Below are 15629 nucleotides of genomic sequence, written 5' to 3' on the forward strand. Positions count from 1 at the left end.
TTCATGTTGACTGAAATAGACAAATGATAAGCGACGAAATGCTTTAAAAAGTTCAAGACCACAAAGACAGAATAAAAAGACAGGAAATGCGATAAAAAAAGAGAATTATAAAACAAAAGAGCAAGAAAAAGTGAAGAGATCAGAATCAAATTGAAAAGAGTAGCCCCCAAAACCTCCAGAAATCCATTTCAGTGCATGAAAAGGAGTTTTGACCAGATTGATATTTCCAAATAGACAAACTCAATTTCAAGAATGAAGCAAAATTCTTCCAATCTTCTCGGAAAATCCTATCCTCATTTTTTTTTGGGGAGTGAGGGTCAGTGGGCAAAAGGATATCTGCAAAAAGGAGCGGCAGAAGAGAAAGAAGGATCTCAATTCTTAAGAAAGCGATAATGGAAGTTGCGATGGGAGGAGGAGAAAATGAACGAGCGGAAACGGTTTGCATCTTCGGATCGCCTACGAGAAAGGCATTTCGTAATATATCAAACGGTGAAAAGTGGCCGAGTTTCCGTTGGAAACGGGCTTTCGAGACACGGTTTCCAATGGTTTCGTGTAGAGACCCGATAATGTGAATAGTCCGAAAATAGAGTGGTCATAAATTTTAGTATTAGTCTGATTTATGGATAAAACGGAAACTTTTTTTAAATGAAAAATTGAAGTAGTTTTTGATTTATTATGACTTTCCCGTTTCCTCGTTGAAAAATTATTTTGGGACTTTCATGGTATGGTATTGGACGAATTTCAAAAAGAAGTTGCGTTTTTCAATTACTGTGAATAGTTGACAACTAGTAATTAGCAATCAAATTACTACCCGAATTGAACATTTTCGGTTGACTTCCATGATCTCCAAATTTTTAATAATACCTTGCGGCAATTCTCAGTTATTCAAAATTTTCAACAATTAAACACCGTTGAATGAGTCTGATAACTAAAGTAGAGATGCGAGACAACGGAAATGAGATGCATCGTTTTTTGTTGATGTCCTCGAACAGGATTTACTCGGAACACAAGCGAATGGTATGCGAAGAATGAGTCTAAATACATTAACCGCCACTAATTGGAAGAATGAAGAACCTGACATGAAAAAAGGGAGTTAGAATGACAGAAAAACGGAAAAAGGTGAGGAAAAGAAATGAAAGGTTGAATAAGAGAATTCAAGAAAACGTATAGTGGCGACTCTCCAAAAAATGAAGGAGTTATAAAACAATCGAAGACGGAAGTGAAATAAATCAACGCTGTCAGTCAGATGACGCGGGTCCCGAGGATGCGATGATGAATTCTTTTAATTGAGCCCACGTCAAAATGTGGTTTAGAATTGACTTGGCCATTTCGGAGTTCTTTTCGAAAAGAGAATGATGTTATGAGAGATCGAGAAGACTATGAGAGCTACAAATGGTGGCTACTATGAAATTCTGAACGGAGAGACCAAAGCTAATTGTGAGAAATATTCCATGAAAAAAACTGTGGGAATATTTGGGTATTTATATTCTTAAGACTTTTGGTATTATAAAATGTCATTCGATTTTATATAAAGTTCAAGGGACCATTATTTTAAAAAACAGAACTTGTGCTGAGTTTTCAAACTTTTGTCACAATACAATGAGAAACCCTTTTTTTCAACACTCTAGCTTTTATTTCAAACTTTCATATGACATTCTTATAAAGGCCAATTCAGTAGAAGGAAATGGCTACTTTTCTTTGATAAGAAAGTCACATCAGAAACTGTCAATTTTCTGCAACGTCTTCTTCTCATCAATTGTTTCGCATAGATAGTATGAATAAACAATGTGTGTGGGGTGAAAAAAAAGTGATGAGAAGAAAAAAACGAATCAGAAAAAAATTCTTTTCTTTTCTCACTTCCATATCTGTCCTTCTTCTCTCTCATACTGTATCGTGCTCTCTTTATCACCGTATTGTATTTTCTTTCTCTCTATCACTAGTACCTCGTTTTACCGTCTTCGTCGGTATCTCTATCACTCGTATCTTACGACCACCCCAATCGTCATTACAACTCTGATGCGTGCGCTGTCTAGATATCTGATGCGTAGGTCGCGCGAGGAGGCGAATAAAGGACCTCCACTACATCTTCAACCTTTCTTCTCCCATTCTTTTTTTCTTTTTACTCTCGAGATTTCAGCTTGCATTCTCTCACCACCGCGCCAAAAACGACATTTACCGTTGTGATTTGTCTTCTGAACGGACACGACACGACTGTCCAACCTTGCGAATACTACTGATAGAAACACATCCCACACAACTTGATCGGCCTTGAAACTAGGCGCTCGCGGTCCGTATATAATGTCGGTCTCAGGCGATTTTCTTCTTCTGTGTGATCTAAATCATCATCAAAGCCTTCAATTCGGTCACCGCCATGCTAGACAGTTTTGCGACCGACTTTGTTTTCCGCCTACAATCATCACTAAATAAACTTATACCCTCCCAGCCTCCCACTTTTTGAAAACTTTTAAAGGAAATTAGATGACGATTGATTGATTTAATCGCAATCGGAAGTGAAAAAGGGCAAAACATAGATTGCACTAACAGATGATGAAGAAGAGAATGGAATTCAATGACCTTATCAGTGACAGCCCACTATTCGTCTGTATGGATGTTGAACAATGAAACAATAAAAGAAAAAATAAATGTGGTAGACAAGAATGTGATTTTTAAACTGCATGAGTTATATGAAACCATCTGTGAAAATACCTGCACAATTAAAATATTAGTTCAAAACTGCTTGAGAGTATTATTCTCAATTGGGAAAATATACATTTTTCTATACATTCGCAAAAGTTAATAAATACCTTTCGAAGTCAAATATATTTTCTTCTTGTAGACAGACTACGTCAAATAGCGGTTTCCAATTTCAACTAGTCATTAAAATACGAAATACCACAAAAACGCACTGGACAACGGTTAATCATAACAATATCAATAAACCAACCGATCAAAATCTAAAAATTTACAATGACCTAACATTCTCTCTAGATACAATACAATACCACACGGGTATCTGAAAAATGATAATCAAAGCTAATCAGTGAAGAAAATCATTTGAACTGGTCAAGTTCTGATTAACATCGTAAATGAAATGAACAATAGTCATTGACCCTCATGTGAATGGTATCGTTGACGATTTTCAAGGTTCCCATGACGATCTTATTTCTGCTAAGCCCACCATTCAAGTGGGTTCAATGAGGATTATCGATGGGACCTTTTCAAAAAACGACCCTCTCTGCAAAATGCCAATCAATCGTTCTCTTGTTTTTCCAGAACAATATAACGAACTGCTTTTGTGATTCATATTTCACAAATTTTCAGTCACATTTCTAGTACACAGCGTTTTTGACACAACCCATTCCAATAGTTTCTTTGTGTGCACACCAAGTGTCGTCAGATGTGGTGTCTTAGGTGTGCGTACACTTCTCGGTCCGCAATACACGTTTGCCTAGGTTTCATCGATTCGGTTTTTAGCTTTTTATGTTTTTATTTGTTCTTCCCTGAGCATTAGTGTTTAAAATGAAGAATGACAAGTAAAATAATTGTAATTTCGTGTTTTTCAGGATGAATACCGACGCAACGAGATTCAGAAGGAACCGGGCGCGTTTTATTGAAGAGTATGGACTGACGACTATAGAAACAGACTACGGATCACAGCAGAATTTTGCGGACGCGCACAGAATGTATTTGGAGAAAGTACGACGACGGGACGCTGCTAGAGCACAACCACAAGAACACAGTGGTGTTATTCAATGGGTATGATTTTTTTTTAAATAGAATATAACAAATCATTGGAAGCACACATAAAGTGTGAGCACGAAAAAATCAATAGAGTGGTTAAAGCATTTCTATCGCTTACTGATTTCATAACCATGAACGTAGGACCAATATTCCGAGAATTTTATGAATAATCAAATAATATTTCGGAGCGAGCAACCGTTTTACAGTTTCGAGAAAAAACTCGCACCTTTCTCCAATGAAAATCAGTTTTAAAATTCAAGGCGAATAAAGCCAATCTTAACAACCACCACTAGGATGCTCTTGCCGAAAATAATTGAATGATTTATGTAATTAATACTGAGAAAAACTTTTCCAGGTGGAAGTTGTACGAACATCAATCGTGTCCGAAGGAGGACCACCAGAAATCATCCCATATCCACGACCACAACAGCAACTACCACCAGAATTGGATACTTTGCAATTTGAGTTAGTCTTTTTTGTCATTTTAATGAGTTTAAAACCAGTTTTCTACAGAGCAGCAAGTTTCATGAGGCGATTTCTTGCTGAAGTACTCGATTTTTTGTTTGTGATGATGTTCAAACTGTTCGTGTTGGCAATGCTCGTGGAAGTCGACCTTGTGTAAGTTTCGAAAGGATTAAAGCATGAAACTAATAGAGTGTTTCAGAGATTTGTCTTCTTGGGGAGGGACACTGGATGATGAACAAGATGTGATGCAGGTTATCAATCTTGCTCAAGAACTTCTGCCAGTGGAAATCGCGTGTAAATTTATTTGCTGTATATTGGAAGTGAGTGTTCATTGATAGGAAAGAAGAATAAACATCCGTCTTTTTCAGGGAGTGTTCATGTCGTACAGGATTGGTGTAATAGGAATTGGACAGACACCCGGAAAATTCATGTTGGGAATACGAGTGATTTCTTGCCACGATGTCCTTGCCGCCGATATTCCCGGTCACATAATTGTCCAAGGTCCGAACTTGATTTCACTGCAGCAGTAAGTACTCAATCTCTACTGTACTCAAATAATTTATTTTCCTCAGATCTCTGAAACGATCCTTTATGAAAAATGTGGTGGTCAACAGCCTGTTTCCATTGAGCACTGCTGCTTTCCAAGTTCACAATGGACGTGTTTTCTACGATGTGGTTGTTAGAACAGTGGTTGTAATGGAGCTTTGAGTATTTTGCTACTCCTAGAACTTGAGCGTTGGTATTTATTTTTGTCGGTGTAATTAGTAAGTAGTTTCATATTTATCGTTTGCCTTCATAAAGGTCACAAATGTTCAGAATTGAAATAAAACATTTTATTCATTGAAAGAAATTAAAACACACGTTCTAGAATCTAACCGTATTCTAAGACACACAAATTTTCGATTTAGGCGGAGGCATTTCTTCTGAGCGGTCTCCAGTAGTAGACTGCGCCTTTGTATCCAAAGAAGCCGTAGAGACAGCACTGGATCAGAAAAATGAGAGAGATAGCAATGAGAGCTACGATCAAAAATGCACGCTTTGAGGGAGTCACTGAAGTGATAGAAACTTTGCTATCTGTTTTAGAAAGTGGTATGATCACAGCGGATCGAGGCTCGGCACGAACAATAGTTGAGTCTTGCGGTGCTGGCTCATCAATTTTCTGTTCTGGTACAACAGACATCACAAGCGGTTCATAGTTCACTGGTTCCGATTCATTCCCATCCGAATCGAAGAGGATGAGAACTTTTTCACCATTAGAGCTGACATTAGATTGTAATTCTGTTGCACGAATGTCAGAACCAGACTTCAATGGACGTTGAAACTTTTTGCGTTGTTCTATTTTTGTGTCTTTTGCTTCTTCAGAAGTTGTTCCAGAGCTCTCGATTTCTTCGATTTCGACCTTCATGTCTCCAACATCAACATCTTCAACATCAATAACAGAATTCAAAGCAGTATTGAGGGACGTAACGATTGTATCTTCTGATGATTCAGCATGTGGAGGAAAATTGACATGAATGACGGGCTCATCAGGGTCCACAAAAGATAGTTTCGACTCGTCGAAAGATGAGAGAAATGACGCACTGCCATGAGAAAATTTGCTCGTTGCTCTGAAAACAAACATCCGTAACTCATTATATTGTGTTGGAATTATTACTTATCACAAATTCCAGCTACGTCGCAAATTTCCTGTAGATACGGATAGATCTGCTCAACGCGAGTTGACTCATTGTCATCTGAAATTAGTAGAATGACTGTGAATAGAAAATAAAGTTGGTGACTTACTAAAAGTGGTGTGCCCAACGTAGATTCGTCTTTCATATGTGATATCAAAAACTGGACCTCCGGAACCATCAAACAACTGTTCAGTGCACATTTCCTCCGAGATATTTTTGCAGAAGTTAACCTGGATTAAATTTTATTTTTTCGTTGTGATAGCGTGAATGATTCATACATTGGTTGTGATGTATTGCTCAACAGGAACAGTGGGGTTTGGCTTGGTGATGACTTCTACTTTGTTACCTGCTTTGATCTTGGTGCCTGAAATATTCTTTTAAGACTTTTGCCTGTCACACTAACTAACCAGGCAAACAGTTAAAAACTAGATTCCGGAGGTTTGGCAGAGATTGCTCAAGAATCACAAATCCACGTGGGACGTCATGTTCACAAAAACCAATATAGTGAGCCTGAAGCAATTTTTACGATTGAGACAAAACTACTATAAGAACAACCTTCAACTCTTCGTTCAGTTTTCCAAGCACATTTGGTGTTGAGTTGATTTTGAAGACTTGGATACTGAATAATGACTATAAAAACTGAAGGATTGCATCTGTTCCTACTTGTTTTTGCACTCATCCTTATTGTAAATGAATCCCAACAAGTTTGAGAGTGGAGATAGGATGATATGTCTGGTGGACAGTGCTGTTAGATATTTCGAAGAGGGATAATTGACCTTCTCTTTGACAACAGTTTCTCCATTCTCCAAGTCCCTTCTGGAAAAGTGTTAACTACTCCCCGTTTGTCACAATTCACTCACAGATTGTGGACTCCACAAACATCCATTCGTTCCTCGTTCTCGGCTATTGTGAGTTTACCCACCGTTGGCTTGTAGTTGGAGAACGATTCAGAGAAAGAAACGAAAAAGACGATCGTAACTAAAAATAAACCTCCGGTGGGGGGATTCATCGTCAACTGATTCAATATGTGCCGCGATCCCGAAGGGCGGAACGAAAAGTTCGCACTGCATCATTAATCTTATCCGTGCTTTCCACGAAAGTTTCGTTTCGGGACACCTGACCTACCTTTTTTTTTGATTAATCCGGTGGGCTACGTGGCGACTGAGCAACTGCTGGCTTGGGCAAAACGTTTTCTTCTAAAATCGCTTTCATCTGTTAAGAAGCACTAGAGTAAATTTTTTGAGATCAGCTAGAGAAGCTTGAAAATTTTTATGAAATCAACGTGTGCCTTTTTTCTGTAATTTTTGAAAAAGAAGGAACACGATTTCTGCAACAATAGAATGAGTTTATTCATTACGGTTTTTACTTTCAACAGATTTTGTGTTGTCACGTGGACAACGAAGGATCAGCACAGTCATACGGAAGAGGGTGTAATGGATAGGAAAGGGATAGGAAGGGTAATTAAAGAAATGAATTTGAGAATGGAGAAAAAATATATAGAATGGCAACAGTATCAGTGAGCAGGCAAAGAGAATAAATGAAATTGGTCGGAAATTCAAGTTCACACATTGTTATTCAACGGTTATAGGTTATTGGATGTAACATAAGATGCAAAAGAAGTGGTGCTGTCAGATTCAGTCCACGTCTACTTGCCAACGTCTCCGAGACGGTCCAATGCTCCGAAGTTCTTGAGGATGTGGTTGACGACTTCGGCATTATTTCGTTTGTTAAGTGGAGCGAACTGTAAGAAGAATCAATGAACATACTACTAATTACTGGTTTTGTTTGTTTCTCACCTGTCTGGAGTTGTAGAAACGGTAGAGAACGTGTGGTGCATACGCTGGAAGCGAGTTTCCGTAGCGCAGCTGAAAAAATTGATTAGGTGTCAATATTTCCCTTGATTTCTGATCCTTACCATGTTCCCTTGTGGTCTTGGACTAGCTTCAACAACATTGCTTGCGATGAACATGGTTGCTACTGCAACAAGTAGCAGGAGAGTGACCGAAATTCGAGAATTCATCTGGAATGAGCAAGATGAGATGTTGTGATGTCTCTGGAAAACGGAGACGATCCCGAGGGGGCGGCTAATGAGCACTTCTCATGGATGAGCGAGTGTTGATTAAGAGGGGACGGAGAAAACAGAAACTTTTTTTTCATCTGACTCATTTCATATGCTAAAGTGTTTTCTCTTCAAAAAAATGAGAGAAAAATGAAGGGAGAAAAAGTGAGAGGAGCAATTGAAACTGGCGTTTGCCAAAGAATGAGGGTAGATGAGCCCGCTAGCTGGATAAGCCCCGCCCCTTTCTCGAAGACAAACAAAGCCAATCAGGTACGCAGAAATGTACAGCTTCTGATTGAGCCAATGAGAGGAGAGAAAAAAAATAAGAAAAAAGCTATCGTTGAATAGTTTATGAGAAAATGTGAGACGTGCTAGAGGGTACGCCCACAAGGATCCGTAATTAGAATGTTGTTGCTACAGCTTCATTATTATTTTTGATGAGTATCGGCGACTCGGAGAAGAGCGAAGAAGTCTCTAGAAAACAACTGAACTATGCAACTTGGGAATTGAATTCTACGAATATGGTTAAAGTAATTTAGACGGGCAACACAAGATCGTCTGGCCACATAACACATAGTTTCTGATGTTCTCAGAATACACATTTCATTCTACTTGCAACGAAAAACAAGAACATTGGAGAAAGATTCCCAGCATGTGATACATGTGATAACTACATTTTCAAAGATTTAAAACTATAATTCAAAGGCACGAGTTCCATCGAAAAGGTACATATTTCAGCTTTTTTCGTATTCTGAGAATGCAATCAAGAGAAAATTCTGAAGATTTAATCTGCCCAACAAAACGAACCTAGTGTGTTTTCCAGTAGCGGATTAAAGAAATAAGAACGTTTTTTATTCTTGGGAAAAAGAGACGTGAGAAACGCTTTTATACTCTTCCAGCTTGAATCGGAAAGCCAGACAGACCGGCGGGACCAGATAATATTCCGAAATATCGGAAGAAACAAGATGTATTGGTCTGCATTTCAAACATGCGAGACTCTTTAAAAGGTCTTTTTTAAGCTTCAGGAGACTTGAAGTACATTGACCAAAAATAGGAAGCCATTCATCACAATTCTCCTTAAACGAGCTTTTAAAAACGGAGAACTTTGAAAGTCCTAAAAGAAAAGTCAAAAAACACGTCTAATCTATTTTCCATCAGACTCCAATCAGCACATAAAACGAACTAACTAGCTAGAAATGTTCTTATTGGTTGTCCTCATTTGGAAACAAAAAAGTTCAAAACGAAGTTTCGAACAAGTTGATTTCATTAGCATTGAGTAACCCAAACGGCAATGCCAAACTGAGTCAGGAGTCGCAGAAAAAAACTCCCTCAATGTGAATGAAAACATTCGAAAAGATTGTAGTGAACTTTCTAGAATCGAGGAATATTGAGAATAACACGAACTCCTTTTATACTGACCCAAAATTGTTCAATATAGAAATTCAACCGTAAATCAACAAGAATGATGAATTGGAAAATGTAAGATTCGGGAAAATCTGAAGGAATTTTCATTTGGTGCCGGAAGTATCCGTGGGATTCATTCAAATTTCTCATTTAATCTGAATGCATCTAGCTTTGATTAAAAAAGGGATGCGTTTCTTGAATGAGAATAAAACAAAAATAACCAAAAAGCCAAACAGCGACTGATTGGCAAAATCTATCTTGATGAGTAAGATAAAAATAATTGTTTATATGTTGAATGTCAACTGAGTCAAACGAAGTTAATTATGAAGCATGTCATTGTGTACTTGAGCAATGATCCGAGTGACGTGTAAACTGCTAATTTCCGTGTTTCTTTCCGAGAAAGTTAGGTTTAGAAGTCAGGAACTGAATATTTGATACCATGAATATTTTACAGGGTATAATCAATCATATTTACCTATTTTTAGCAAGATACAATTTCTCCAGACGTAATTTATGTTTCAAGACGAAGGATACTAATTATATGACATTTAGAATACATGAAATGATTTCTGAGCTTCTGTCTGTTTTGATTAACAATGGAAAAAAAGAAAGTCTATTGTTGTGTTGAGAATTCAAGGATTGATAATGAGTTATATCTGCAATTCTTGTGATCTGAATTGCAAAATATTCAAGGGAACATGATGTTTGACGCTTTACTTTTAAAGTTTGGGAAAATGGAAAATAACTAAAACCAGAGAATAACCTTGAAAGTACAAAAATTGGTGAGCTCTTTGTTGATTGATGTTCAAACACCGTTACAGCAATGAAAATTAAAACAATCGTCTGAACGAAAATGAGGGAGAAACGGAGGAAAATGTTGTTTTGCATTTTGAAACAATAATTAAGATGTGTGAATAGACAAGATAAAAATAATGACTCAGTTCTTTATTTTGATGAAAGTTTCATGAGAAAACTATTAAACGGCATATTTAAAGTTTACTGATGGTACCTAACTGCTTTCTGCTTGAATCAATATTGAAATTGCCAGAATAGTTTTATACCACACAATCTCCCAGCCTCCGAAAACGAACTGCAAGGAAATATTTGATCTACCCTCATGAAACGAAAATTTTGAGAAATATATTTTTTCAGGTCGAAATCGCAATTTTTCATTTCGATTTTGGAAAAATCTACAGGATTTGTTTATTTCTCAACATTATCCAACGAATAATAGCTCAAAACGTGCTCCGGAGATTTGTACACATTTCTGTAGGGCGGTTTTTCAATTTGCTCATTAGTTTTCGAGAAATCGATCAAATTCTGTTTTTTTCAATTTTTTGTTATTTTCTCGAAAACTAATGAACAAATTAAAAAACCGTCCTACAGAAATAAGAAAAAATCTCCGGAGCACCTTTTGAGATATTATTCGTTGGATAATGTTGAGAAATGAACAAATCCCGTAGATATTTCCGAAATCAAAATGAAAAATTGCGATTTCGACCTGAAAAAATATATAAAACCATGATTTTTGGATTGAATGAGTGGATAATGCTATCAGAATAATTCTAAAACTAAAAATTTCTTACTTCTGACCTTGAGCTTCACGCTAAAAATTATAGAAATAATGTTCTAGACCTGCTAATTTCTCAAATTTTTCGTTTCATGAGGGTAGATCAAAAATTTCCTTGCAGTTCTTTCTCGGAGTCTGGGAGACTGTGTACCAGTCATTTAATGATAAACCATTTTATATATGTGAAGAATGCAATCTTTCTTTCAACCTTTTACTTTAGAAAACTTCCCATCAATCCTTCTATCTTCTGATCCCGGAATTGTTGTGTTTTTCAATCTTCACCTGATTGGAAGCAGAAAGTGAAATGCGAAATCATTCTCATTGATAACAAATAATGTGAAATGGTTTCAAGTTTTGATTCGTATCTTTTGAAATGTCCACAATCCCACAATATAAGCCTCCGATATATCTCATAACCAATTAAAGTCATCAGAAGCAAATTTGTGGCCTACCAACGCCACGAGTCTTCAGCGTCCTTTCTTTCACACCAAAATTACTACTAGCTTTCAGTGTTCGTCATTATCTCTGTTTTTGCCTGGCTTTTTATGTTTTGTTATGTTATTCTGTTTTGATGGTATGGTACGCAGTTATGTGTTGTGACCATATCTTTTTCACATCCTGTTTATTTTCTGTCATATCAAACGCTTTTCCTAGAACTTTGCCTTGTATTCCGCATGGTTCTGTTCAACTGTATTCAGTTACTGTAATTCATACCAACACTTTCTGATTATTGTGGTTTGTTTTTGGCTCCAGTCCCTCGAATTAATTTTTTTCAATTGTTGCTGCCGTTCTGTTTGGACCTTTTTTGAAGTTTCATTCAATCTTCTTGGTCTCATTCTAATTTCTAAGAGATTTTATGATATAACAAATGCCAATATCGCTATAAATTTTATTTCTTTCTACTATCTGGAACCACTATGACAACTACTTTCAGTTTTACTTTTTCTTACTTTTTTTTACAAGAGACATCCGCTTCTAATAGTTGAGATATCTCACACTCTTTTTCTTCTCCAGTAAAATGATGTGATGCCAATTTTACTAACTATTCTATTTAACAAAAAAATTGAGTGTGTGGGTAGATGATTCACATCTCATCACAATCACAACAAATCGCACTTCATTAAATTAGGTTAATTATATAGCTGCCATTTTCTCTTTTAGGCAACATCGACTTCACTTTTTTAAAGGGAAACTTGTGGAAAAAAATGGGAAGAGAGATGGAAAGAATTGTAGATGAGAAAAATGTGAAATTACAGTATACAGCTATATTCAAAGTTTGAATGCTTGGTTTTATTCAATATAATTTTATTTTAATAAGATATTTTTTGAAATTATAAGTTGTGTTCTATATTTTATGCTTTTCCATTCTTTACTTATTGTAAAAATAATAATTGGATGACAAAAGTAAGTCTTTGTCTTTTTTTCTACTGTAACGGTTTTCTTTTCTGATTTATTCTTTCTAATGAAAGTTACTTTCATACAAATACATGGCAATAGAAATTAAAAAGTGTAACAGAGAACATGCAGTTATGATTTCGATTTCCACCGCAATGAGCCATTCCTAACACACTACTAAGCATCCGTGGTCTGCCATCCATCGAAGCTTTTATTTTCATTTTCGCCATAGAAAGAAAAATGAATGAAGACTGGTTCTCGAATGAGAGTGAGATGAATTACGCAACACGATGATTGTTTATTTTTCGAGGACTTTATTAGTTCGGAGATCAACATGTTGCTAAATGTCTTAATGTGTCTAGTATGGTTGTAATGGAAAAACTGAGATCATTAGATCATTAGAATTAATAATTGGTTAGTTATTTCATGTTATAGTAAACTTTAGATTTAAAAATACAAATTTCTATGAATCTTTCACATATCACTCACGCTTTCACCGCCCTGTCTAAAGAAGAAAAAGAAACGATCGTCATCATATACATTCCCAATGAAAAATTCCGCAAAGGCTAAATGATTGTATATCTTTGATAACAGTCGTGTTATGATAGCCCGATTACGTACATTAATCTATCGTGCTGCATGACAGTCATTCTTCAATGCGGAGGTACATGCCAAACCAATCACACTTCATTTCGTAGTTTTCAGGAAATTCTTGTGTGGCGTCAGAAGCCGATGGCAGAAGTTGCGCCTTGCGCCATGCGACGCATTTCCTGCGGGCCGGTGTTCAAGGCCGATAGAACTTTAAGAGATCATACGTTTTAGCTAATAATGCGTTTTGTACAATGAACATGGAAATTAAACGCATTAAGTGGATCTCACGTCCGATAATGTTTTGTTCGAGAACGTTGTGTAACATGACTAATGGGCATGTAGGTGTGAAAAAAGAGAAGCAAAAGATATGCTGACTAACGGCATTAGAAGTGGATTTCAGAAACTTGAATTATAGTTATACAAACATCAAAAGTCATCATTTTGAACTCATCTCTCGGTCTAGATTTTGATATTTTGGATGATAAATATTCTCATAATTTTAAAATTTTATGTTGTACTTAAATTTCATTACTTTGATCACTATTCATGAATTTGCACGTTTTGAAAAGCTCATAAAGTGAAAGTGCAACAAAATTCCATCATAAAATCCTGACCACCGGAAATTATTTGGAGCATCAAAAAAGTAGCTCCTCTCAATATTCAGCCTTGACTTTCAATTTTTGAGCTCACTTTTGTTCTTTTTGACTCACTAGAAGTTCGTCATCTAGTCTATCTCTCAACCTACAAAACAATCAAATCTTTAAAAAACTTGGCGCCAAATGGAAAGTTTCATTACACCCTGGCGGTCAGGTTCAACACTCTTTCGACCAGAATGATACTTTTTTAGACCTAGGATCAGCTTTCAGTTTCTGTACCGCTTCAAATGTTTACGCAATCTAGCAACTTTCCTACAACCACTCATCAGTCATTTTGGGCGAAACGCATCCATGACCAGAGAAAAAGAGAGTGAGATGGATATGCATCTCAAATGTGTCGGGTGAGAAATTACACATAAAACTTGGTTAGATCCTTGTTTTTATAAGAGTTTACCTCCATGAAAGTGAGAAATATACAGTGTGTAGCGGAGAGTAGTTGGGAAAGAGTAATAAAGGCGTTTTTTCAGTAGATATGTCTGACAAGCCTAGCGTGAAATTTTCTCACTACGGAGGGTCACTAGTTTGGATTTACACTGATGCGAACACAGATGATACTATCCAAGATGTGGCTTTTCTACTAGATTTTATTTTCTACTAGGTTAGGTTAACGTTTTCGATTACTATGCACGCTTTCAATTTCCGTTTTCAATCTACCGTTTTCCATTTTAACTAAACAAACATTCATTTTTTGTTATTTTCTTCCGTGTTTAAAACTTCAAATCTTTAAGTTTTCAAGTACAGTAACGAAGAAGAAGAAGAAGAAGAAGCAAAACCCCTTATTCAAGGTTTTGGCATACTACAAACAACTACACGTCTTACAAGCGGCATTCCTTTGTGACTTTTCATTTTCGATATTCGAGCTTGTAGATCAGAAAGCATATTAAACTTACCGCCCATTAAAAGAATCTGTGATTGATGGCTTCACGTATGATCCGTCCGAAAAACCTGCGTGAGGCATGCTGCAAAACACACGGGAAGTGCTTTATCAACGGCGGTTTAGTTCAAAAAGGTTTATAGGTCCAGTGGTTTTATAATAGAATTAAGCGGAAATAGAAAGATAAAGAAATATTCTACGCTAAGCGAAATCTATCATGGTGGCGGCAAATGTTGAAAAAAAGAGGGAACGACAGAACAAATTGAGGTGTAAATGATAGATGATCGGCGGCTTTCACACCTTTTTGCTGTGAGATCCCGTTCTGATGAACCTACAGAACACCGGGCGTAGACCTAGCGGAGACTTCATTTTTTCTATCGTGTGATCTTATCCAATTTTTTTTTCGTTCACGTTGTGATTGAATTGTGATTATATACAAATATCAATGAACCACATTTACATAAGTTTTGATGCTCTGTGCTTTTTTTGTGTGAGAACTTTCGTGCCACTATTCCGTTCATGTTCATAAAAACTGTGAAAGAGTTTTCATTACCTGAGAATTTCTGTGCCACTATCTCATTCAAGTTTATAAAGAATGGGAAAAATTCCTTTCTCGGTAACAAAGCCGCGTGTGAATTTTCAATATGGTTCTACTTGCTTTTTCTGTGCAAACAGTCCCTCATTTTATACTTGAACCTTCTTCCTTCCGCTTGACACACCAAACTTCAATGTACATACCTACAGTCATATTCTCATATTCTTGAAATAGGCATATGTGACATCATGACCCATCAGCTGACTCATGTAGATTTTCTGAAACTATTCAGCTTCTCGCACGCCATTAAGAATTAGTCATGTTCACTTTTCAAGTAGACAGTTCATTTGTCCTCCGCTACATTGTTACTCATACATTCCCAAATGAAAGTATGATCGAGACCTACTTATAACCGTTCTGAATGCCGCTAGTTTTTTTTTTCATTCTGTCATCGTGTCATCTTCATTGTGTCTGCCTTTCAGGTGTCCAGAAATGCAACATTTTTGATATCCGAACTGACAGATCTTATAACAATCAAAACATTTGGGGATAAAGATCTGAACCCTTTTGTATTCTTTTTGTTTTCCAGATTTCTTTCTCATTTTATCGAACCCCATTTGAGTCCGGAAGCTTATAACAAGAGTTTAAGGAAGGAGATGGCGTGCA

The 15629-nt window shown here is 36.6% G+C and overlaps 3 protein-coding genes across 3 annotated transcripts; 1 reads left to right on the plus strand and 2 right to left on the minus strand.

The window, feature by feature from the left end:
• Positions 1-3564: 3564 nt before the first annotated feature.
• On the plus strand, positions 3565-4914 carry GCK72_023986 (uncharacterized protein; the record flags this gene model as incomplete). The annotated part of the gene is made up of 6 exons (XM_053735668.1): positions 3565-3756; positions 4097-4206; positions 4255-4359; positions 4406-4526; positions 4575-4732; positions 4779-4914. The coding sequence occupies 6 exons, from the start codon at positions 3565-3567 to the stop codon at positions 4912-4914; spliced, it is 822 nt and encodes a 273-aa protein (XP_053579234.1).
• Positions 4915-5110: 196 nt separating this feature from the next.
• On the minus strand, positions 5111-6888 carry GCK72_023987 (uncharacterized protein; the record flags this gene model as incomplete). The annotated part of the gene is made up of 8 exons (XM_003117734.2): positions 5111-5813; positions 5861-5939; positions 5989-6109; positions 6158-6243; positions 6287-6389; positions 6435-6498; positions 6543-6695; positions 6740-6888. 8 exons carry the CDS (start codon positions 6886-6888, stop codon positions 5111-5113), a joined length of 1458 nt encoding a protein of 485 aa, XP_003117782.2.
• Positions 6889-7524: 636 nt separating this feature from the next.
• Positions 7525-7899, minus strand: GCK72_023988 (uncharacterized protein; the record flags this gene model as incomplete). Its single annotated transcript, XM_003118315.1, has 3 exons — positions 7525-7620; positions 7676-7744; positions 7795-7899. The coding sequence occupies 3 exons, from the start codon at positions 7897-7899 to the stop codon at positions 7525-7527; spliced, it is 270 nt and encodes an 89-aa protein (XP_003118363.1).
• Positions 7900-15629: the final 7730 nt, after the last annotated feature.

Source organism: Caenorhabditis remanei, chromosome X (genome assembly GCF_010183535.1).
Source record: "Caenorhabditis remanei strain PX506 chromosome X, whole genome shotgun sequence".
Taxonomy (NCBI): Eukaryota; Metazoa; Nematoda; class Chromadorea; order Rhabditida; family Rhabditidae; genus Caenorhabditis; species Caenorhabditis remanei.